Raw genomic sequence first — 25,288 nt, forward strand, 5'->3', positions numbered from 1 at the left:
CAGTGAGAGGGCTAGCAACTCTGCTACACATGGCGTCCTGACCCCAGCCTCATTAGCAGTATACTGTGTGCGAGCCAGCCTATAAAGGGTCGGCGTCATTGACTGGCACCAGGAAGTTTTTTATTTTAATTAAAAATCCTGCCGGCCTGGCCCCCAGGAAGGCATCACTGCCGCCCGGCCCACCTGCAGGAATAAATCAAAACAAAACAGCTGATCGAGTCTTGTCGACACCTATTATCCTCAAATGCTAATTTTGCAAAATCCTGCCAACTCTGGCCCCATGTGAGGTGAAAGAGAAGTATTCAGCAACCAGGCAAGTGCTGTCTGACAGACAGTGTGAGATGTCATGGCCAAACAATGGAAGCAATATAAATCTGTGGCATTTGTGCTAGCATTTGATTAATCAATCAATCAATCAAGCATTTGTAGAGCGTACTACTCACCCGTGAGGGTCTCAAGGCACTGGGGGGGACCTGCTACTGCTCGAACAGCCAGGTCTTGAGAAGTCTCCTGAAGCTCAGCAGGTCCTGGGTCTGTCGCAGGTGGATGGGGAGGATGTTTCATGTCTTGGCTGCGAGGTGGGAGAAAGATCTGCCGCCGGTGGTCGTTCGGTGGATGCGTGGGACGGTGGCGAGGGAGAGGTCAGCGGTGCGAATCTGGCGGTTGGGAGTGTAGAAGGTGAGTTGTTTGTTGAGGTATGCTGGTCCGGCGTCGTGGAGTGCTTTGTGAGCGTGGGTGAGGAGTTTGAAGGTGATCCTCTTGTTGACGGGGATCATGTGCAGGTTTCTCAGGTGGGCAGGGATGTGGCTGTGGATGTCAAAGACGAGGCGTGCGGAGGCGTTCTGTATGCATTGAAGTCTTCTCTGGAGTTTGGCTGTGATTCCCGCGTTGCCGTAGTCCAGCCTGCTGGTGACGAGGGCCTGGGTGACCGTCCTTCTTGTTTTGGTGGGGATCCATCTGTAGATCTTGCGGAGCATGCGGAGGATGTTGAAGCAGGAGGAGGAGACGGCGTTGACTTGCTGGGTCATTGACATTGATGAGTCCAGGATGATCCCCAGGTTGCGTGCGCGGTCGGTGGGTGTCGGCAGCTCCTAGCGAGGCCGACCACCAGGAGTCGTCCCAGGCGGAGGGGGTGGAGTCAAGGATGAGAACCTCCGTCTTGTCCGAGTTCAGCTTCCGGCGGCTGTTCTTCATCCAATCAGCGACGGCCTTCATTCCTTCGTCGAAGTTGGTCTTGGCGGTGGCGGGGTCCTTGGTAAGGGAGAGGATCAGCTGGGTACCGTCGGCGTATGAGACGATGTTGAGGTCGTGCGATCAGAAGATGTTGGCGAGCGGTGTCATGTAGATGTTGAAAAGGATGGGCTGAGGGATGATCCTTGGGGTACGCCGCAGGTGATCTTGGTGGCTTCGGATCGGAATCGAGGGAGGTGGACTCTCTCGGTTCTGCCGGTGAGGATGGAGGTGATCCAGTCCAGGGCTTTGTTGCTGATCCCCACGTTGTGGAGGCGTGTGCGTAGGGTGTGGTGGCAGACGGTGTCGACGGCGACCCGAGAGGTCTAGGAGGAAGAGGGCCGCGGTTTCGCCATTGTCCAGCAGGGTTCTGATGTCGTTGGTGGCGGCGATGAGGGCAGTTTTGGTGCTGTGGTTGCTGCGGAACCCGGATTGGGAAGTGTCCAGGGTGGTGTTCTCTTAGAGGAAGCGGATCTTCTCGATGACTTTCGCCGTTGGGTCTGCCTTGGGTTTCTTGAGTAGGGAGTTGATCTCGGCATGTTTCCAGTTCTTCGAGAAGGTGGCAGTCTCGAAGGAGCTGTTGATGATCTTCCGAAATTGGGGTGCGATGATGGAGCTCACTTTGTTGAAGATGTGGTGGGGGCAGTGGTCTGACGGTGAGCCGGAGTGAGCGGTTTTGATCGTTGATGTGGTTCCAGGAGAGCAGGAGGCCGGTGTGGCTTGGGGGCAGTAAGTCTGGGGTGTCGGGGGTCAGAGTGTTGAAGCTGTCGTGGATGTCTATGATCTTGCGGTGGAAGAAGGTGGCTAGCGAGTCGCAGAGGTCTTGCGACGGCAGGATGTCGTTAGAGCTGGAGCTGGGTTTGGCGAGTTCCTTCACGATGGTGAAGAGCTCTTTGCTGTTGTGTGTGTTGTTGTCGATGCATTCCTTGAAGGAGGTCCTTTTGGCGGTTCGAATGAGTTGGTGGTGTCTGCGGCTGGTGTTCTTGAGGGCAGCGTGGTTGTCCGGTATCTGTTCGTGGCGCCACTTCTTCTCGAGTGTTCGACAAGCCTGCTTGGATACTTGGAGGTCGGTGGTGAACCAAATGAACCTTCTGTCGGTGCGTCTGTTTGAGGGTTTCTTGATCGGTGTGAGGGTGTTGGTGTAGTTGTTGATCCATTGCCTGAGGTTGCGGGCGGCTGTGTCGGTGTGGTCGGTTGGTGGGTCTAGGGCGAGGGTGGTGATTAACTGGTCTTCGGTTACCTTGTTCCAGCTGCGGCGGGCGATTTGTTGCGGGTGGTTGTGTGCGGTGGTTTTCACGAAGGAGAAGTGGATAAAGCGGTGGTCGGTCCAGTGGAGTTCGGTGGTGTGGCTGAAGGTGACATGGTTTCTTGCGGAAAAGATGGGGTCGAGCGTGTGTCCGGCGGAGTGGGTGGGTGTCGTGACGAGCTGTTTGAGTCCGAGGTTGGCGAGGAGAGTGGTGAAGTTGTTGTCGTTGGCGTTCTCAAGGTGGAAGTTCAGGTTTCCGAGGAGGATATAGACTGTGGAGGCCAATGAGTGCGGACTGACTGTCTGTGATGGAGTTGCTGAACTGCGGTGGGATACAGGGGATCTGTAGACGAGGGATCGACGAGGGATCGATGTGGATCTGGAAGTGCAGGTGTTCGGCGGTGCTGAGGGGGTCTTCAGTGCTGTCGAGATTCTAAGTGTATTCCGGTGGACGATGGTAATTCCTCCTCCCGGTCTGTTGGTGTGGTCCCTGCGGGTAATCGTGTAGCCATCCGGGATTGCTATGGCAATGTCGGGCGCCAAAGAGGGGTTCATCCAGGTCTCAATCAGGAAGGCAACGTCCGGGGAGGATGAGTTGAGCAGGTTCCAGAGTTCGACGGCGTGCTTGTGGATGGAGCGGGTGCTGAGTAGTATGCATCTAAGATGGTTTCTACCTGCCCTGGTGGGAGAGGCAGTACGTGCAGTTGTTTGCTGGCTGGTGAAGCTGCAGTTTCGGCAGGTGAAGGGTCCGTGGGTGAGCTTTAGGGTGGACTGGAAGCAGGTGGTTGATCGGCCGGCATTGAGTGCGTGGAGGAGGTAGCGTTGTAGCGGCGTCTGGTGTCGTGGCGCTCGCGGGGGCCAGGGGGTCTGGTGCTGGGCACGGTCCAGGCGCGGATGGGCGCAGACGGGCTTGCTTTAGGTGTGCCTTTGGTGCACCAGCGGCGCGGCCGTGCAGCGGCTGCCATTGAGAAGGGGAGGTGGGAGCCAGGAGCAGCTGGGTGGGAGGGCAAAAGGGCGAACGAGGGGGCGGGCCGCAGGGGACGCAGCAGCGGGAAAAGACAATCAGAGTGCTATAGGGAGCAAAAAAGGAACCAGAGAGCTACGGGGAGAAGGAGGGCAGGAAAACAAAAGAGAAAAAAGGCAAACACAGCAGCCCAGAAAAGAGGGCAATTTATGGAGTAAAAACGAGAGTAGGCACAGGAGGCACGAACTCGCAGCAGCAGCGAGAGGAAGGACACAGGCACAGTCAGGTGGAGCTAGCTGTGCGGCGTGGGGAGCAACCTGCCTGAACACAGGGTCAAGGGTCGCATACAACTTTATTTCTAAATACCAGCATAATGCAATAATACCATGTCACACTCTAAATGGCAAATACACTGTATGCCTCGTCTGTATACAAAAGAAAGGGCCAAATGAAGCATGACTGTGACTTATATCTAAATGGCGATAGGGACAACAAAGTCCATGGTGAGTCTCTGCTAACACTTACTGAAATAAGACAAGGGCAATATATTACGAGGCAAGTTGTTTCCTAATGAAAATAAACGCTAAGCACCGAAGCAGAGACTGTGAGCTGCAGCCACTTATGGACTAATGGAGCACCTCCAGCAAGCTCTCTTGCCCTCCTGTCCAAGGGCCAAATAAGCTCTCCGTCTCAGGCTGGGACTGCAGGGAGGACTTACTTCTGGTAGCAAAGGTGAGTCCAGCAAAAGAGCACTTACTGATCTGTGCAATGGAGGCATTGTCTGTGAGAGTGTGGGAGTAGAGCTAAGATACTTTTAGAACTTAATTTCTCAAGACGGTTTAATTTCTGATAATTGTGTCTTTCAGTGCACTTCATTACTTGGTTTTACTCATGAGAAATTGTTCAAGTGTCACACTTGGACAGTTTAATGTCACTTATAAGTGCACTGAAACCATAAAAATGTCACACATGAGGCTTATTTGCGGGCTGTATGGCCTCTCACATCCTGTTTGGTACAGTCGGGTCTCACAGTGCCCTTCCATTTCCGGTGCTTTGCCGCAGTTTTAAGATCTTCTTAGTGTTTCTCATTGCTCAAATGGGTGTAATTTCTGATATTTAGATGTTTCCCTCGTCTTCATTGCTTGATTTTGCTTGCGAGAAGGTGTTACTCATAGTCGTCGAATGTCACTCATAATAACACTGAAATTATGAAAATGTCACACATAAGCAGTCTGAAACCTTGTCAGCTATGATTAACCCTATTTATGGATTTTACACATTGCAGAGAAAACACATTTAGTGTTAAAAACGTATTATTTTCTAAATATTTGAAATTGCTTTTCATTACAGTTGAAAAACATGGACATATGGAATACCCAGAAGTTCCTTCCCATAGGGAGAACAAGCGTTGATTGTTTGAGCTAGTGGTGTGTGCCCGAGTTCTGTTGGGTACTTGACATTGGAACTAAAGTACAAGATTTGTGTTCCCACAAAGACTGCTCCCTTCTAACGAATATCAAAATACAATGCCCATGTCTTTAAAGGGATACTCAGTGCTGGCTGTGCTTGAACTGATCAATGACAAATGTGAGTAAACGAGCTGTTCCGCATGTCATTCACCATGATGCACGTTCGGAGGGTAGTGTCAGGTTGGCCATTCAGCGTGCAACCCTTCTATTGAACTCTCCCAGTCATAACTCTCTTTATGATTCAAATGGACAGACAATAGCGAAGAACAAGTTACTTACCGTTGGTAATGCCTTAACTGGTAGAGACAGTCTATCCGCAGATTCCTTATCTTAGAATTCTCCCCAGACGCCAGACGGGATCTGGAAACTTTGACAGCAGTACCCCTGCGCGTTGGTAGAGGGTGCCGTGCAACTTCGTATCAACGTCGTTTACATATGTGACGACACCAGAGTCCATATAAACCCCTACCCCATGCGCTGACATCAGTTTCTTCTGTGACTATTAACTACACCAAAACGTGGAGCCATCATAGAAACTGGCTATGGAAACAGTGTGCCAAAAAAGATAAATATCTTTTTCAATTAACAATTACGAAGTCGAAATGCACGGTATGCGAATACCAAGAAAGGGATCTTTAAGGTAAGATGGAAACAGTTTGTAGAATGGGAGGATGGGTGGGTCGGTAAGGTATCTGCGGCTAGACTATGTCTCTACCACATAAGGCATTACCAAAGGTAAGTAACTTGTTCATCTGATAAAGACGTCTAGCCACAGATTCCTTACCTTAGAAGAGACACCCAAGCAATACCATCTCTGGAGGAGCATCTGCAAACTGATCGCACTAAAAATCCCTGAATAGAACTTGCTGGTCTATAATAAGACAGCAGAGACTGGACACTCTTAGAAAGTTAGGTGAGAAAGAGCATACACTTCACCTTAAGAACTGTGGCAAACACCACAAGCAAGAAAAGTCATAAAGACAGTGAAAAGCAGAGGAACAGAAATGTGTCCGTAGACAATATTCAATATAAACACAATACTAGGTCGCTTCCAAGGTGGGATCTGATCCATACTTGGCCGTGACTTGTTAACCCAAAGGCAACAGCCAATGCCGCTAAGCTATAGGGCCCTGACTAAGAAAACCATTACATCAGTCAAACGTACTCCACAAAGCACAGAGATAATGGGCCCATGAACCGAACCCATGGGCAGCTGGGGCTCAGAAGGCCAGAGGTAGTAGCATATACATTTATGACAAACCTGTCCTAAGAGACACTGAGACACTGAGAAAGGAACCTTAGAATAGATCCATAGTGAAGGAGTATGGATTAATGCAACCACCCAAAAAAATAGTGAAAACAAGTATTGACAAGCGCAACACTTGCGTTAAAAACGAAATCCCACAGAAAGAATGACACCGATGGGAATCATTCAACATGTAGAACCCATAGAGGTGGAAAGGAGAGCTAGTGCATACATAGTGACTAAGTGAAGACGACACTGCAAGATACGAATGAAGGGTCCATCCATGTAAGCTATACGTAGTCCCTCGGTACGAAATATAGCATAACACATATAAATAAAATACACACTATATATGCACTGCAATATACATAATATATATACATCTCCACCATAAAGTTTAGCTGTACCCAAGCCTCTTCTACAGCGGGCACACGGCAGGGGTAGCTACCCCCATAAATTCACAAAGAAAACAATGCGTAACTCCTCGGTAAAGGCGAAAATCAACACTGGAGCCGTGGCCTCTGTTCCAAAGTGTGTTTATTCAGTCAACACTAGGTCCGATGCATTTCGGCATTTACCTCACTCCTCCTTCACGGGCAAAAGATAGTGTAACGTCAGTTTCATTTAAAGTGCTAGTGCAGGCAATGTGCAGTAAACATAGAAAAAATCCTTTCCGTGTTCGTCATCTGAACTGTTAAAGTTAATACATCAATATACAAATAATATTTACAGAAAATCTAAGGGACTGGCTGAAGCATGAAAATGCAAACATATATCACATTGGAGACTTTAAGAACAATATCGTCGGTCTGAAAGTTTAGCTGATCGCACGCATTGAAATAAACATCGTATGCATGAATGTAAACATTGTTGCTGACAACCCAATAGTTTAGCTATATTGTTGAACCGCTGTGCGTCAAGTGGCCAAAAATTAACACATTAATATTGATCGCGACACTGTATGTCGGAACTCATGTACTCAAGAATACAGGTAAACAAAATAAAGGACCTCGCTGTAGGCAATCTATTGTAATCAACGCCCATAAAGCCCAGGTGGGCATATTCACCCAAACACTGGAAACAACTCAATAGATGTCATTCTTGATAATCATTGTAACCTTTGAACAACCCATCAACATGAATTGTATGAGATTCAGGTTCCTCAATTATGCCCCTGTGGGCTGAGATAAAACAATTCCAGCTACAAGGAAAATCAAATGCAAAACATAAAATGTCCATGATCAAAATAACAGGCTAAAACCTGTATTATTGCTTAATCACAATTAAAGTTCCGCACATATGAGTCTGCAATCTTTTTTCATTAACCACCTTATATACGAACAATCATAATCATGCTTCTCATTAGTCCCAATTGTCATCTGTAGAAAATCAGATAAAGATGATGCTGTTAAAAACTTAGAAAAAGTGCACAAACCAAATTGTAACTAAACACAAAATCTTAAAAAACAGAGCAGGAGATTGAAAACCATTCATTTAAATATGATGGGACCTCATAAATGTACGGACATCTCTTCATCAACATTTAACCCCATGGGGGCCAGAGTGTTGAATTTAATAATCATTTTAGATTCTAGCCTTCTGAGTTCCGCCGTTCTATTGCCACCCCTTGACCTAGATGGAATACAGTCAAGGACAACGAATCGCAGAAGGCTAGAATTGTGGTGCTCATTGAAATGTCGGGCAACCAGATATGTTCTGTCATTTTTGTTGATAGCCCTAAGATGTTCTAGTACTCTTTTTTTACTTTTATGAATAGTGCTTCCTATATAAAATGTATTACAGGGGCACTTTAACGCATATACAGCGTATTCCGTATTGCAGTTTACATGTTTGTGTATTACAAAGGGAGCCTTCTCATTGCTGAGTTTAATGAGTTTGCAGTTGGTGCTAAACTTACAAGCCTTGCACTTGTTGCATGTAACATATCATCTAATGTCACTGTGTTTAACATTACTAGGTAACATATTTTTACATAGACTGTCACTTAACGATCTAGGTTTTCTGAAAGTGAGGGACGGATATTCCCCTACATATTCTCTTAGGTCATCGTCATTCCTTAGGATAGGCCCAATACGTTTTTAGACTTTTTCTTATTTCCCAAGCCTGCTTGTTATACTTAGTGATGAACCTAAGAGGTTCTTTCTTCATCACTGTGTTCGTATTTGTTTCGGGAAATAATAACTCATCCCTTTTCAGTTTCTCTACTTTATCAGTTGCTTCTTTGATCAGAGTTTTATTGTATCCCCGTGCAAGGAATCTTTTGGTCATGATCAATTTTTCAGCCTGATAACTTTCATCAGTGCTGCAATTCCTTCTGGCCCTTAAAAGTTCGTCAAAAGGAATGCTGCGGATGAGATTTTTAGGATGGCAGCTGTTGGCATGCAGTGGCCTTCCTGAACAGTTTGCTGCTGAGTTTATTGTATTTGACTTCTAATTTTAAGTCAAGAAATTCCATGGTGATAGTGTCAGTAAAGCTGGTGAAGTGCAAGTTTAAGTCATTCTGGTTGAGAATATCGACAAACTTGCATGCCTGGTCTTCAGTGCCATTCCAGACACAGAAGATATTGTCTGTATATCTCAACGAGAGGACGACGTGGTCAGTAAATAGTCTGGTCTTGTTGACAGCCTGCTCCTCCCACCAGCCGAGGTACAATCCTGCAAAGCTGGGGGACGAAGCAGGTTCCCATCGCCATCCCCTGGATTTGTTTGAACATCTTGCCATCAAATAAGAAAAAATTGTTACTAAGACATAACTGAATCATGTCTATAATCATTTCCGTATGAAAAAGGAATGATAGAGATCTTTTTTTCAGAAAGAACCTGCATGCTTGGATACCTAATTTTTGTGGGATGCAAGTATACAGACTGCTGACATCCATGCTCATCAACAGATAATTATCCTCCCAGTTAATGTTACTAATGGTTCTAAAAAAATCTCTGGTGTCTTTCACGAAAGAGGGAAGGGTTAGGACTAGTGGCTGCAGAAAATAATCCACATACTTGGATGTGTTCTCTAGCATTCTGTCACACGAAGATAGGTCTCCCTGGTGGTTTTGTGGCATTTTTTGGAATTTTTGGAAGGAGATAGAGTACCGGGATTTTAGGATCCTTGCAGTATAGGAATGTAAATTCGTCTTTGCTTAACAATCCCCTGCCCTTCCACCCCGTAAGTTTAGTAGATACTTCTTTTACAGCTTTTTCATATTCTCCTTTGGAGGAAATACAATATCTGTCCAAGTCTGACAGTTGTGTATTGCCTTCTTCACGATACATATCAAGTAGCCAAATCACCACATTGGCATCTTTGTCAGATTTTTTTATGAATATGCTGGTATTTGATTCTAATTCTTATAAAGCCCCTTTGTGCAAGTTTTTCAAATTGGACCTCACATGTGATTTTTGTCTTTCAAGTTTCTTTAGCTCTATGATCATGCCCTTCTCAAAGCAGTTTATAGCCTCGTTGTTGATTTGTGTATAAACACTGATTTGGGTCTGAAGCTAGTGGTTCCCCCACATTCACATATGGGTCATCAGAGTATCCATTTCCATGCTTCAGCCAGTCCCTAAGATTTTCTGCAAATATTGTTTGTATATTGATGTATTAACCTTATCAGTTCAGATGACGAACACGGAAAGTATTTTTTCTATGTTTACTGCACATTGCCTGGAGTAGCACTTTAAATGAAACTGACGTAACACTATCTTTTGCCCGTGAAGAAGGAATGAGGTAAACTCCGAAACGCGTTGGACCTAGTGTTCACTAAATAAACACACTTTGGAACAGAGGCCACGGCTCCAGTGTTGATTCTCGCCTCTATATATATATATATATATATATATCAGCACACACGTCCAGCTTTTCCTCTGACTACTTCCACCAGGTGGGGTTGGTGTGAAGAGGCGGGCGCTGGACCCGCTATCTAATTACCGTTTCCTTACGTCTTGCATCCATAAGGTAAAGTCGCACTCAGGGTTTTAAGAAAAATAAAGATTTATTTAACTGACGCGTTTCAACCTCACGGTCTTTGTCAAAGTCACTCTGTGACCCAGAAGTGGCTGTATTTAAGTGCATTCAAAACTAATATGTAGACATAGAAGACATACATGCATGTTGGAGTCTGACTGTGAGTGAAAACAGACTCTCACGTTTTCAACATATCAAAGGCACATTGGAATTAACACAAGAGTGCAATATAGTGATACAGATAAATGTGATATTAAAATAAAAAGTGAAACAACAACATTAATGCATATTGTATGTCAAGCGCGGGGATTTTCTTGGTCAAGTAAACACCAGGCCGTGTGGGAGCCGGCATTGTGCCGTCAGCCCAGGCATGCTATAGTAATCACTAGCGCCGCTCCATGCTATTGTCCCAAAGACGCTCTGCCACTGTGTGTAAGGGATAACATATGCACTGTGGCTGCTGGAAATTTGTCGCAGACATCAGCAGGACATTTCATATGCGGCAGGGAAGACTGGCTATACTTTAGAAACGCAAGTGCTGAAAACCAAGAAACGCATCTAGCGTTCTTTTGTAACCTAGTTGTCTGCCAAGTGGCAGTGCTAACTGGTGATAGGTACAATGCCACGTGGCGCCATTTGGCGCTACTGCCGGTCACCTTATGGTGAGCTCCTCAGGGCAAAGCGTAATTGCAGTTCCGCAGAGGCCTTTGCTATGGAACAAAAGAACATGCTGGGCCGCTTTAAGGCAAGCGGTTACTCAGGTAAAACCATTAGAGCAGCAGTTAGAAAGGTATCCACAAGAGATCGGGATAGTCTCTTGATCCCTAAGACACAGAATAAGACCAAGCAAGAAGTGAGGCTTATAACTACCTTTAACAATGCCTCACAGGCCTTTCAAAAAAGCATATGCAAGCATTGGTACCTAGTCAGGCAGGATATGGTAATAGGCAAGTTGGTTAGTCCCAGGCCTCACATCACTTATCGGAAATGTGACTCACTACAGGACACAGTGGTACATAGTCACCTAACACAAAACAGCAGGACACAAGGAACATGGTTGAGGGAACTCCCGGGTTTTCATAAGGGTGGTTGCTGAAAGGCCTGCAGCAACAGTTGCAATGTCAAGCGTTATAATTTGCCAACAGGTAAAAGCGAAAAAATACGAACAGTTATCAATTGTAACACCGAATTTGTCGTCTATGTCCTGATGTGCATTTGTGGTTTTCGCTATGTTGGTAGCACTATCTTTCCAGTAAAAAAGCGAGTTTTGGAACATATGCGTGTTGTTAGGAACAGGGATCTGACCTATACAGTTGCCAAGCACTGCGATCTGGAGCATAGGGGTGTGACTAACATTAGTTCTAAGATCTCTTATTTTGGCATTGACAGGATTGCAGCCCAACCCCGAGGAGGGGACTGTGAACGCAACTTGCGGCGTCTGGAATCTGAGTATATTGTCCGACTGCAGAGTAAAATTCCTGGAGGCCTTAATCATGAGAAAGACCTTCATGTCCACTTAGGATAGAGAGGATACTATATACCAGTGGTGCCCTTCCATGTTTTTGGACACTGTATATACTGCTATCCGTCAAGGAGTCTTATTCACTCTCATCATCTCCCCTCTCTTATTCTCTGTTTTTACCCGTTTTCTCTCTTTACCCATCCCCTTAAATTCCCCCTGTCTGCCCTCCCTTCCCTTGCTCTCACCTTTTTGCATCTCTACCGTCATGATGAAAACAGGAATGTCACTTGTACTAAGCAGCTGCTGAGACCATTAGTGACCAATATCCACGCACTTTTTGTATAGCACCTTGGGTGGGGTACTATTAGTGTGATTTATTTTTCTTTTCTTTTTATAGAGGAATTTTTTCTTTAGGAGCAGTGGGGTTCTAGTGTCTTTTCCACCAGTCTGGATCACTTGATGAGTTTTAAGGAGGCCGGCTGTAGCGCCAAATAGCGCCATGTGGCATTGTACCTATCACCAGTTAGCACTGCCACTTGGCAGACAACTGGGTTACAAAAGAACGCTAGATGCTTTTTTTGGTTTCAAGCACTTACCTTCCTAAAGTATAGCCAGTCTTCACTGCCATATTTGACATGTCCTGCTGATGTCTGCGACAAATTTCCAGCAGCCACTGTGTTTTTGTTTTCTCACGGAGTGGCAGGGCGTCTTTGGGAAAATAGCAGGGAGCGGCCCCAGTGCTTACTATAGCATGTCTGGGCGTGATGCCGGCTCCCACACTGCCTGGTGTTTACTTGACCAAGAAAATCCCCGCGCTTGACATACAATATGCATTAATGTTGTTGTTTCAAGTTTTATTTTAATATCACATTTATCTGTATCACTATATTGCACTCGTGTCAATTCCATTGTGCCTTTGATATGTTGAAAATGTGAGGGCGAGTCTGTTTTCACTCACAGTCAGACTCCAACATGCTTGTATGTCTTCTATGTCTACATATTAATTTTGAATGCACTTAAATACAGACACTTCTGGGTCACTGGTGACTTTGACAAAGACCGTAAGGTTGAAACGCGTCGGTCAAATCAATCTTTATTAAAACCCTGAGTGCGACTTTACCTTATGGAGATATATATGTATATATATATATCTCCAACTGGCGGTCGCCAGTAGGTAGTTATAGTTAGGACCTATTTTCCATAGGAAAAGCATTTTTTGTTTTCCCAATAACTTTGGCGTCGTTTGACGAATCATAGCGGAATTTTCAAAACTAGTGGGGACCTCAGGTCAGCTCCTGTTTCGGAAATTTCGGGGTGATTCGCCAAGCGGGGGCCGAGAAAAAGGGGGGTCCCAAAACGTGTTTTCTCCATGTTAATTTTCTTAGGAAACTTTAGACACAGCTACAGCTCAAACTGCTGAACGGAATTACACCAAATTTGGCAAAAAGGTAGCCCTTGGTTCAAAAAGAGTCCTTTTTGTTGTGTAAATCCGTTCAGTAGTTCCTGTGAAATTAAAAAAATAGAGGTCAGAAAACCAATTTCCCATAGGAAACTTTAGCCACGGCTATAGCCCGAACTGCTGAACAGAATTACACCAAATTTGGCAAAAGGTAGTGCTTGCTTAAGAAAGTGTCCTTTTTTTAAAAATAGTGTTAATCCGTTCAGCAGTTGCTGAGAAATTCAAAAATAAAAGTTTCGATATCTCGGGACGCGGTGGATTCTTGACCCCTCCCAACCACGAGCTTCACTGTGATTGGCTGCCAACACTCCAAACCAGGAAGTGTTGACAGCCATCTTGTGACACGGTAGAACTGAGTCACAAGAAAACGGTCAAACAAAGTTGAAAAACAAGAAAAGGGGGCAGGATAGAAACACCCTGACCCCCAAGCCTGTTCAGGGGGTCCCACAAGGACCCCCAGGGCCAAAAAAAGCAGATATTGTTTTATAATTTCGGCGGAAGTCGCGTTGGGATCGCGAATCCTGCCGAAATAATTTCCCGCGCTTCGTTTTCTATAAACCCCCAGGTGGGCCAGGGCTCAGGGGCATTGTCTATTTTATATTTTGTAATTGCGGAGGACCGCGGGGGCCCCCGGGGACCGCCACCTCCCCGGGGCTATGTTTATAATATGCGGGAGGGCATGCAGCCCTCCCGCAGCCCCGGGGACGGCCACCCCCCAGGGCTTGTACTTTAACTTGTGGGGGAGCTCCCAAGGACCCCCAAGCCCCGGGGACTGCCACCTCTTGGGGCTTTTCTAAAAAATTTGAGGGGGCACACGGCCCCCCGCAGACCCAGGGACCGCCATCCCCGGAGCTTGTTTTTTTTTTACTTTAAACCTGTGTGGGGGGGCTTGAGCCCCCCCCACATGCCCCGGGCACTGCCACCTCCCCAGGGCTGTGCAATAGTAGTCTCTCCTGGAGCCCTTGATGGCCCTGGGGACTGCCACCCCCCAGGGCTGGCTCCTGCAGTGTCCTGGGGTGCCCACCCCCAGGACACTGCTGTTTGCAATGACAGGGCGGGAGCCATGCGGCTCCCGCCCTGTCTGCAGGGCTCCCGCCCTGTCATTACAAACTCTGCTTAGGATTTTGGAAGGGAGAGCAGGTTTCCTGCTCTCGCTTCCAAAATCCAAAGCAGATTTCTTTTCCACACGGGGAGCTGCATGTCAGCAGCTCCACGTGTGGAAAAGCAATGCCGGCTCCCGCAGGAGTCGGGGAGCCGGCGGACCATGGGGGCATTGGGGCTCCCCCCACGGTCCCCAACGGAGTGGCCAGGCCCCGGGGGACGGGGGCCCCCGGGGCTAGAAGTGGCCCGGGAGGGGGGCCCGCACGCCCCCCTTCCCATTTACATTTTTTTTTTTTAAAAAGGGTCAGGCCCTGGGGATGGGGTCCCCAGGGCCCAAAAAATTGAAAAAGAAGTGGGGCCACACAGCCCCCCTCTAAAAAATTAAAAAATACCGGCATCATGGTGGAGGCCCCGCCCCCTTCCAGCAACACTCAGCAAATGTGCCCTGTGGTGCGTTTTAAGTTGGGGAATGAATTCCCCTTCAATACTGGGGGTCCCTGGGGGCCAACCAGCTCACCAGGTACCTTCAGTAAGCGCCAGGGAGCTGCGTTGCAGAGTGGTGGTCCAAGGCCACGCCCCCTTTTTACACCACTCTGCAATACATCTCTGTGGCACTTACTGGAAGTAGCTGGTGGGCTAGTTGGCCCTCAGGGACTCTCCGGATTTAAGGGGACTTAATCCCCCAACTTAAAACGTGCCACAGGGCAGGTTTTCAGACTTGTCACATTAGGCCACGTCCCCTGCCGACACCACTGTGCAAACGCGCCCTGTGGCGCATTTTAAGTTGGGGGATTAATTCCCCTTCAATCCTGAGGGCCCCTGGGGCCAACTAGTCCACCAGGTACCTCTTGTGAACGCCACAGGTCTGCGTTGCAGAGAGGTGCCCCGAGGCCACGCCCCTTTTTACACCACACTGCAAACGTGGCTTTTGGTGCACTGCTGGTGGGGCGATGAGGTCCTCTTGTGTCCTGAGGACCTCAAGACACAAGTGGACTTCATCCTCTGAGCAGCAGTGCGCCAGAAGCCACGTTTGCAGCGTGGTGTAAAAAGGGGCATGGCCTCAGAACATCTCTCTGAAACGCAGCTCTGTGGCACTTACTGGATGTACCTGGTGGGCTACTTGGCCACCAGGGACCTTCAGGATTCAAGGGGACTTAATAGGATACTTAGAAATTAGCATTAAAAAACCATAGAAATTCACTGAAAAAACCATAGGTTTCATGGAAGTTATAGTTAGTTGGACATTTCACTCTTACAAAACCATAGAAATTCCACCGTTATAGTTAGTTCAGCTAACTATAACTCGCGCACCCGCAATGCACTGCTGATGAAGTCACATATTACATCATTCATGACATGGTAGGTGACATCACTGATTACATCACTGATGACATCTCAAATGACATGTAGACGGCAGGAGTATGTCATGGTACTCTCCCCAGCACTACATACAAATGGAATGAGGGTCCATGGACAACATATGCCATCCACAAGACCCACAAGATTTGAACAGACAAGCACACTAGTTCAACGATGAAAACATCGAAGTAGGCCATACAGCCTGAGGTAACTGCTTCTCTAGAACCGCGTTGTGCTCTGAAAAGAAGAAACTGACCTCAGCGTGTCGGGGAGGGGCTTATTTGAATTCCGGTGATATTGCATACGTGGACGATGACAGTATGGAGTCATACGGTGCCCTCTGCCGACGTGAGGGGGTAGTTCTGAAAACATTTTCGGATCGAGTCTGGTGCCTGGGGAGTACTGCTCAGAGGCCAGCTTTGCTCTCCATTCCTGCATGGCCCTGGGAACGCTATGCCAGTGCTTCTACGCAGAGACCAGCTTTTTTCCTCAGTCACGCATGACCCCAAGAACGCAATACTACTGTTTCTGCACAGAGACCAGCTTTGATCACTAGTACTGCATGACACTAGGAACATGATGCTACTGCTTCTGCTGAGGCCAGCTTTGCTCTCCAGTCCTGCGTAACACCGGGAGCGCGATACTAGTGCTTCTGCACAAAGGACAGCTTTGATCACCAGTGCTGCATGGCCCCAAGAACGCAATACTACTGTTTCTGCACAGAGGTCAGCTTTGATCACTAGTACTGCATGACACTGGGAACACGATACTACTGCTTCTGTTCAGAGGCCAGCTTTGCTCTCCAGTCCTGGATAATAATGGGAATGCGATGGAATTGTTTCTGCACAGAGAACTACTTTGATCACCAGCCCTGCATGGCTCCGGAAATGCAATGCTGCTGCTTATGCAGAGGCCAGCTTTGCTCTACAGTTCTGCATGGCATTGGGAACGCAAAGTTATTGTTTCTGCATAGAGACCAGCTTTGTTCACCAGTCCTGCATGGCCCCAGGTTCACAATACTACTGTTTCTGCACAGAGGCCTTCTTTATTCACCAGTCCTTCATGGCCACAGGAACAGGATGCTACTGCTTCTGCACAGGGACCAGCTTTATTCACCAGTCCTTCATGGCCACAGGAACATGATGCTACTGCTTCTGCACAGGGACCAGCTTTGTTCACCAGTCCTGCATGGCCACAAGAACGTGATACTACTGCTTCTACACAGAGGTCAGCTTTGTTCACAGTCCTGCATGGCCCCAGGTTCACAATATTACTGTTTCTGCACAGAGGCCAGCTTTATTCACCAGTCCTTCATGGCCACAGGAACATGATGCTACTGCTTCTGCACAGGGACCAGCTTTGCTCTCCATTCCTGCATTGTCCCAGGAACGTGATGCTACTTCTGCACAGGGACCGGCTTTGTTCACCAGTCCTGCATTACCCTGGGAACACGATGCTAAATCAGGTATGGAAGAGGGGGTTCTCACAGGACGGCCTTAACTAAATATCTGGGCAGTCCTTGAGAGTGTCAGTGTCTACTGGACCCCAAGTGAAGTGAGGTGGGGGACCAATTGATGCAAGAACAGTTGAGGATAAGAAAAAGTGAACAGAAAAGACACCCATCACCCAGATGAAACCAGACAGCACGAGTAAAAACCAAAATGATAAATCGATGTGCCGGAAAACCTCAATTCGTAGAAGGGTAAGTGACTGTCGCCCTGCACCATACAAGTTGCATGCCGCTTTCTGTTTTACAGCTTAAACTTAAAGGTACCGCTTCTAGTTCCGCAAGAAGGGCCCGCGACGAAAGGAAAGCTAGCAACCTGTGTGCATTTGCTGTAAGATATGAAACTGAAGATTAAAAAAGAACACGGGCACAAACTCTTACCAGTCTTCCATCCCCTGACCCTAGGTCAACCAGACGCCCTCGGCGACCTTTCAGAAGCTTCATCACATTTTCACATTGAGCTCTGCCTGAAGATAGATACGGGACCTGTGCAACATAAGGTGGAGAATATAAAACAATGCAAAAAACGCATGATACTGATTCTGCAAATACTCAAGTCTGTAGGTTGTATGTGCCAATAAATAAGCTGTACTCTAAATGACAATTAATTCAATGTACCCATCCAAGAAAAAAACTCTAAAGCAAGACACATTCCATAAATGTTTTGAATGTATCCGATTATTGTTTCCTATCATCCAAACATCCCGGCATAGATGTGTAGATGCTTAGGGACCTGTCTTTTTATTAACTGCTTTATAAAACAGTATCTCGTCGCCTCACTGTCAGTTCGGAGCGCCGGAGCAGCATAATTAGTTAAGAATTATTGGAACTTGCTTTTACGTAGTGCTTCATGCCACACGTCTGCCGTTTCTACGGCTGCGGAAGCATCGGGGGCTGAATGTGCCTAGCAGAGATCAAACTCATGCCCCTCAAAACACTGCATCTGTCAGTAGCAAACGTTCAACTCACGAGGCCTCCTGCCTGCAGTTATACATTAAAACAGTGAAACTATTTGGCGAGAAGCCGGGCAGTTTGAGAGTAACTAGACTGGAGGCACCCCTACTCAGCATTCTTCAGACACTACCCCTGTGAGTTGAGTTTGCTCAGTTAAACGTCACCCTGTACCGTTCACTTCTCAAGATTAATTTGAAATGGAGGTCGGTTTTTGTATTCTGCCCTGAGGAGGGGACGCAGTTTGTGCCTGAGTGGAGGTCCTTCGACTGGGGTGACGTTCTCACTTTTAGCCATCTTTGTTGCACCGGGCTGGAGGTGGGTGATAGATGTTCCCTAGCTGGGGTATGATGAGAGGGGCACTTTTTTCTAAGTAGCCCATGGTCATAATAGCATAAAGCTAGCACAGGCACTGCAAGGGTCCTTAACGCATAAATCAGGCGCAGCAGTAATTCAAGAGTCCCCCACGCACAGCATGGGTATAGCACAAAGTCAAGCTTGAGAGTGGACGCCTCCCGTGCAGACCTCATAACCACAATCATGTAAGCAGGAAGATGCGCCCTCATCAGGCCCACACAGGTCCCCAGGCTGACATTAAAGACTCGGTAAGATGTGCCAGGCTAGACCCCAGTGCCCTATAAGCTAGTCCTAGGATGCAGAGAGCCCACGGCCAGACTTTCAGAGCCACTCTGCCTGTGCTCGGGAGTCTGCCTTACCGCTGTCCTAAGCTGCAGCTTTTCCACAAATGTGCCCACTTACTACCAGGATTTACCCACTGCTGGCCCTCCGATGGCGCAAGAAGCCCTTAGCTTGCCCAAGAGATAAACTTTACAAAATCCTGGGCAGCTCTTTCGCTGGTGCCTCAGCCAGACCTTATAGACCATCACCTGTATCCTGCTTGTCACCAGAGCCCCTGTGAACTCCTCTACAGGTTAGAAATTACATGGAAATTTGGGTCATTTTAATGTTGAGTTTGGGGAACATCTGTGTTTCAGTTACAGATACAGCTCCAAGTGAAGCGTGGGAATAAAAATACATACTCAAGCACTTTTTCATTTTATTTTGATTTAAAAGTTACCCAGACCATACACCAGAAGGACTTAAGTGTAAGATGGAAGAAAACTATTAAGAAGAAAATGCTAATCATGACTGCTGACATGTATGATACAAACATGTATCTTTGTTTACATGTATCTTTGTTTACCCTGATGACATGCTAGTAGAGTTCAGGTGTGAAAGTGTCGAGGAGGGAACACCACGGTGGACTGATTCTGACTTGTACTCTGAAACACTGCTGGGCTATGGGCTTCTCTCTTGTTTTAATAACTGCGGATCAGTTTTATATTAGAAAGCAGAGACTGTAAAATGACAGCATGAGCTGCATTCAGTAGGCATAAATGTTTTTGTAGATCTCAACTGTCCCCTACACCCTTTCTCTCAACATAGTGCAGAGATGCCCAGGATAGGCCCTCCCTGTATCTGGAAAACAACGCTCTAATAGATATTGAACTTTTGAAGAGGCTATGACATAACTTTTTCCTGCTGCCTGTTCCTCTCTCGATGAGCCCATGTCCTGCTGGCTCACGCTGTTGGGATCACACTGTTGTCACATCATAGTGATGGAGCGTAGATATTGATGGATGCCTGCCCTTATCAATTCTCAACTGTAAAAGATCATTCAACAAATATTTACTGATAACTACATGTTAACCGGCTAAGACGAAAAAGGAAAAAAAAAGAAAAAACGTGAGCATACATACTGCATTGTAAAAGCATCCAATTGTTCAAAGTGATGATATGAAAATGTGAACCAAATAAAAGAAATAACATGAGAAACTTTACATGAACATATTTACGAGTTGTGAGAAAATAAAACATCGTTAACAGAGTTGTGTGATGCAACCTTAAAATGTGCATCGTTCCTGAAATTGTGTACGCATAATGAAGTTTCTCGAATTTCAAAATAGTTTCAACTAAACTGATTTTATGTAGTGAAAATTTGAGCTTTTGTAACGTCTACAAATAACATGTATCGTGAGTGACACATAAAAAATATGAGTTGATTAAAGACAACATACAAATAATGCTTTCGAACACTATTTTTTTGTAGAACCTAATATTGAGATGTAGTACTTGAAAGAAATTATAACTACTATAATGGAGAGAATCGAAATGCATACACAAAAATGTGAGTTATAATGGAATTAACCAGTAGTGATTCAAAAGGATTTTCATGTAGGCCTCAAATGCTTCTCTTACAATGCGTTAATGTAAAATCATGTGAGGCACTCACCGAAGTCCTATGAGAACATTCGGTGGAATTTCATTTCTGTATTTGCTAACAAAGGACTCACTTCTCGCAAAGGAGCCTGTTTGCTAGAAATGTAACAGAATTGTTGCAAACCCAGCGAAAGGGGCTTTCAAACAGACGGACTGTAAGCAAAGTAAAGCTCCATCCACTTCCGTGGAAATGATGAGCTGGGCACACAAATTAACTTAATGGAATTTAATGAAATTTGCAAAAAGGATTACTTAATTCTCTCGGATTTGTGTGTTTCACTGATCACCCTGATCACCCCACAAAAGCCCACTATGAGTGACCAATGAGAACCCCCTGGACTGATGAAATGGATACGTTAAGGGGTATAAACCTGGAACATTTGAGATATAATTGCCCCCTCGTAGGAGTGGGGGCTGTTGGCTATCACTTCCGTCCCTGCCTGGCATGCTGTCGGACAGACTTTTGATCCCTAGCATCTTTTCTATTACCCCTTTCCATCCACATCCGGTGGAATAGACTTTTATGAACTGAACTATAACTCTCTGCAACCTCGAATCCTGTGCTTTGCCAGCTGGTAAAGTGTGCAGGGAAACAACCTTTCGGCTGAGAGGTTAACTGACTCCGACTGTGACTTAACCAGATTTAACTAAGGACGAACCTGAACTGCTCAGCATTGCTTGGTTTGTATGATTAATAACTGAATTTGTATGATTAATAACTGAACCTCAAATTTTATCCTGTTTCTCTTCACAGAGGATTTCTCAGCTGTCTATTGATTTTCTGTTTAGTGCTGTGTAGCTATTTGCAATATTAATCTTGTTATTAAATCTGAATTGAAATGGGGTATGGTTCACAAGAGTGCAGGGGGGGTTTAGGGGTTAACTGGAAGTGCCACGGATTACTAGCGAACCAAGGGTACTGCGCAGGATGAATACTGTCCTATAATTGTTTGGCTGACCCACTGCTATGTATATTGTCTCATTAAACAGAAAGCTTTTATTTCTGTTAATATAAAGATGTTAAAAAAAAATCTGAATTAAATTGTGTTTTCTTGACTTGTCCATGCAAAACGAGGCATTAGATAAAAAAAATTATGAGCGATCTCTAGCGATTTTGTCTCCTTCTTTTAGACGTATTTCATGCCTCAAGGCAATTGTATCTGTGGCTGAGAAAGTGTTTAGATTTGGTTTGAGGTAACAATTATTTTATCCTATGGCCTCATAAAATAATTGCGCACGTTTCAACAAAAAGATCCATCAGAAGACCATGGTTTGTAGGCATCAAGAAAAAAGTGAGACTATTGAGAGACAAAGGGTTTGATAATGAGATGGGCCTAGTGAAATAAATTGTTTATTGGGTAAAGACAACATTTTCATCAATAGTGTTTGGTAAAACAAAGGTTATAAAACATTTTTTTTTAATATAGCACCAATTACATTTCACAACAACATTTATTTTGTAGGCATGAGGATGTTACGTGATTTGCCGAGAAACACAGGATGTTGAGCAGACGCTGAAGCTCGAACCTTGCTCCCCATCTCCAAATTCAGCAGCTCTGGCCATAATGTCACATCTTCTCTCAATTACCCTTATAACCCCTAGACAATGGTCTCCACTTTCTCTTGACTCAATTACCTTTCTTTATTCTAAGTCATAGTTGCTACCTTCCTGTCCACTCGTTAAGTTTTCTTAGATCCATTCTCACGTTTTTCAGTTCTTCCATGTTTTCTGCCACTGCCTGGAACTTAGAAGAAGCTCCATGATAACAGAGCCAATGCTTAACTAACATTCCACAATGAGATGTAAATACATCTTTGGAATGCTAGGTACACAGTTTGTGATTAACAGGAGTAAGATCATAACAGCTTCTAATCCTGTTTTGGGTATAAAGAGATAATTATGAAAAGAATGTATTGTATATATTGTAAGAATATATGTACTTTACATTTTGCGTCAGAAAAATTCATTGGCTTTGTGGTCATCCCACCCAGTATAAAGTACAGTGAAAATATTTATTGACGATGTGGAATGACAAAATACCTTTAATTTGAACGGAACCTTACGGAATCCAGGCAAAACAAACATTGCCCATAATCCATAAGCGCTAGCCACAGCTCCTGAAACGATCCAACTTAAATTTGGTATTTGATCATTTTTAGCAAGGAAGGTTTTTCTCTTGAATAGCAGAAGAATTTCTATATTATCTTCCATTTCTTCTTTGTGGTTTCTAAAAGGAAAAGAAAGCAAATACAAAATATTGTAATTTGCATTGTAGTTCCAGCGATAAAGTGAGTTATTTGGTCACATCAATTCAAAACGATTGATTTGATATTCAAACTCTTCTATATCTCCGGCAGCCCCTTCACTCAAATTTAGACTACAAAAATGAAAACATTTATACGGTCAGTCACAATGATAGCATTTGAACAACAAGTTAGTAAAGCAGTGAGTTGGGCATTTGAATGTAGAGGGAAAAGGATACAGATTGTAAAAAGGATTATAGAATAAACAAACTGCAGCATCACCTTAAACTAAGGACTGCAGGATTTAAAGGCAGCCTCCAACTCTGAGTAAACTAAACATGTAACATTATGTACAGGCTGAACTCCAAAGAGTAACCTTTTAACAGAAAATTACAAGGAGTATTGTATGGGTGTCGATCCACCAATATGCCAGAGGTAGAGGAGTGACATCACATACTCTTTCACCTTAATGACATCACAGGAAGTCATATCATATGACCCTTGACTAATTTTGTTTCCAGGAAGGCTTGCCATATGACCATAACATCACAATCACACACTCTCTTGCTCTCACTCATATCCATTCTTACCCACACACTTGTATTCACTTAATCGCACTCATACTCACCGATTCTTACTGACACTCAAGCCCAGGTTTTCTAGAGCTTTGTATTGTGCAAGGGTGGGGTTTACTATCCAACTCAAATCCTTATTTACGTTGGATAGTATCCCAAAGTAAATAAAAATTGCGCTGTTTGGTGTTATTTCGCGTCAAGTATGTGTTCTATGGGAGGTGCTTGGGGGTTTCCATGCAACCACCCATGGGTTTTGACACAAATCCCTATCTTCAAACATTGAAAGAGAGTAATTAAAACCAAAATCGTATGACTCCTCGAGGCAGGCATATCGAGGAGAAATGATTCTTTTTCTCCTTGTTTTACAACTTTTCATGTGTCCTACATTGTACAGTACACACACAAGTGGGAAAAGCCTTAAAGCACATTAGTTATACTACAAAGGACCCCTTCCAGAACAAAACCTAGGAGAAGATGCAACATGAACTACAACTTCGTTTTCAACTGTTTATAATATTGTGTGCTCCTAGAGTAGGTTACCACTTGTTTTTATGACTTTCCCAGCCCCATGCTTTATGCCCCTCCACTTTCTGGACCACTATTTTCAAATCCTATTCACCCTTCCTTATTCCACGATGCTTTGAGACTCTGAGTTTCTTGAACCTCTCTATATAGGAAGTTCTGCTTTGATTTTTGATTCATTTGAATTGCTTTATATGCCAAAGCTTTAGGCTTAATTTTGCTCACTCTTTCAAATTTGAACTCTTTATGGGTACTGAATGACACCATTTTGCCCGATTCTTAGAGTAGGGAGTCTTTCCTTTATGTAATGTGCTTTATGCATTTTATTATGATTAATAACTAACCCTGTTTTTTATTACTGATTTCTGTTCATGATTGATTTATTGGAATACAAATAAAACGTATGACTTTGAAAAAAAAATGGATTACTAAACTTTGAATAATAAAACACTTAAAACTTATAGTCAACTCACATTATTGACTCAACATAGAATACAAATTGTGATATTCATTTGTAGTGATGCAAATGTCCTGATCTTCCCTAAAACAATGACGGCAAAGGTTCATCTGACCTCACGAGAAATACTAACTGCGGGTTCAGCCCATGTGACGGTAAGCAGTGTTCATTTAGACTAATACTCGCTCCAGCAACATAAAGATGAGAAATCTTCCTTATATTGCCCCTTATGCTCAAAATGAACTTTTTCTAATTCCCTTTTATTAATAATTAAAAATTCACATAGCAATATCTTTTCAAAGTTTTCAAAAATGTGCCAAAAACTAAATAAACAAAAATGTCTTTCAACAAATAATGCTCTACAGAATATATATGTGGACAATACTGTCAGGGTCGGACTGAGAAACAAAATAGGCCCGAGCACCAAATTAGAAGTGGCCCCCGTTAGTGAACCAGATAGCTAAAACAGTGGCCCACATTTGGATATCAGGCCAGTTTTGAACTTGTAAAGACATGGTGCATGGGCATTCTGCAAGGTAGGGGAGAATGCATGTATTTGCTGCAGGTGATGTTTGTGATAATAGCAGGGAAATCTACAGAAAAAGACAGCCCACCTGACCATAAAATAGACCCACAAAATGCTTCAAAAACTGTCTCACACACTGTTCTGTTAGACCAGCCCATCGACCACAGTTTGATTGCCCTACAACCCAGTCCAACCCTGACTACTGTTGAACATGAGTAAGGAAAAAGCCAACCTCTGCTTGAGACTGGCTGAATTTATCCACATTATTTGGCTCTGCCCACACTGAGAGGGTTTTGGCACGCAGTAGGTACATACGCTTGAATTTAATAATTCAGACCACACAGGCTGAAGGAGCCAGGTTCATAGAGTTAGGGATATGTGGTGATGAGACTCCAACGAGGTATGCCCAGGTGCTGTAACACATAGGTTTATAATCCCTTGCTGACATGTGGCAGGCCTCTGTTGTAGCAGTCAGGCTACGACCACCACAATGTGGTGCTCAAGTATGGATTGTTCTATGAAAGACAGAAGATTTGTGTACACAGGCATGGATTCCCCAGGAATGTGTTGTAAGCCAGTCAGCCTGTGATGTATGCAGGAAGTAGACCGACACAGGAAGTAGACAGCAGATAAAGGCCATGATTCTTAAACTTTTATACAGTCCTGAATTAAATGTTGATCAGGTGTGGAGCACTTGGTCATGCC

At 45.0% G+C, this 25,288-nt stretch overlaps 1 protein-coding gene and 1 long non-coding RNA gene across 5 annotated transcripts in view; one reads left to right on the plus strand and one right to left on the minus strand.

Moving 5' to 3' along the window:
* LOC146865346 (uncharacterized) overlaps positions 1–24,054 on the plus strand; it is a 35,064-nt gene extending 11,010 nt beyond the window's left edge. The window contains exon 3 of the long non-coding RNA XR_014970084.1: positions 21,723–24,054. This is a non-coding gene — a long non-coding RNA (uncharacterized LOC146865346). The remainder of the gene's footprint in view (positions 1–21,722) is intronic.
* LOC146865345 (ATP synthase subunit C lysine N-methyltransferase-like) overlaps positions 1–25,288 on the minus strand; it is a 262,764-nt gene that overhangs the window by 165,607 nt on the left and 71,869 nt on the right. For 2 of the 4 annotated variants that reach the window (XM_085631416.1, XM_085631409.1), the window contains exons 2-3: positions 22,301–22,487; positions 17,410–17,514 (exon numbers count right to left, since the gene is read on the minus strand). In XM_085631416.1, coding sequence (XP_085487542.1) covers positions 17,410–17,514; positions 22,301–22,471 — 276 coding nt within the window. In that variant the 5' untranslated portion in view covers positions 22,472–22,487. The remainder of the gene's footprint in view (positions 1–17,409; positions 17,515–22,300; positions 22,488–25,288) is intronic. The other 2 variants (XM_085631428.1, XM_085631422.1) reach the window with 1 other exon arrangement.

The sequence above is a fragment of the Triturus cristatus genome, chromosome 2_1 (genome assembly GCF_964204655.1).
Source record: "Triturus cristatus chromosome 2_1, aTriCri1.1, whole genome shotgun sequence".
In the NCBI taxonomy this organism is placed as follows: domain Eukaryota; kingdom Metazoa; phylum Chordata; class Amphibia; order Caudata; family Salamandridae; genus Triturus; species Triturus cristatus.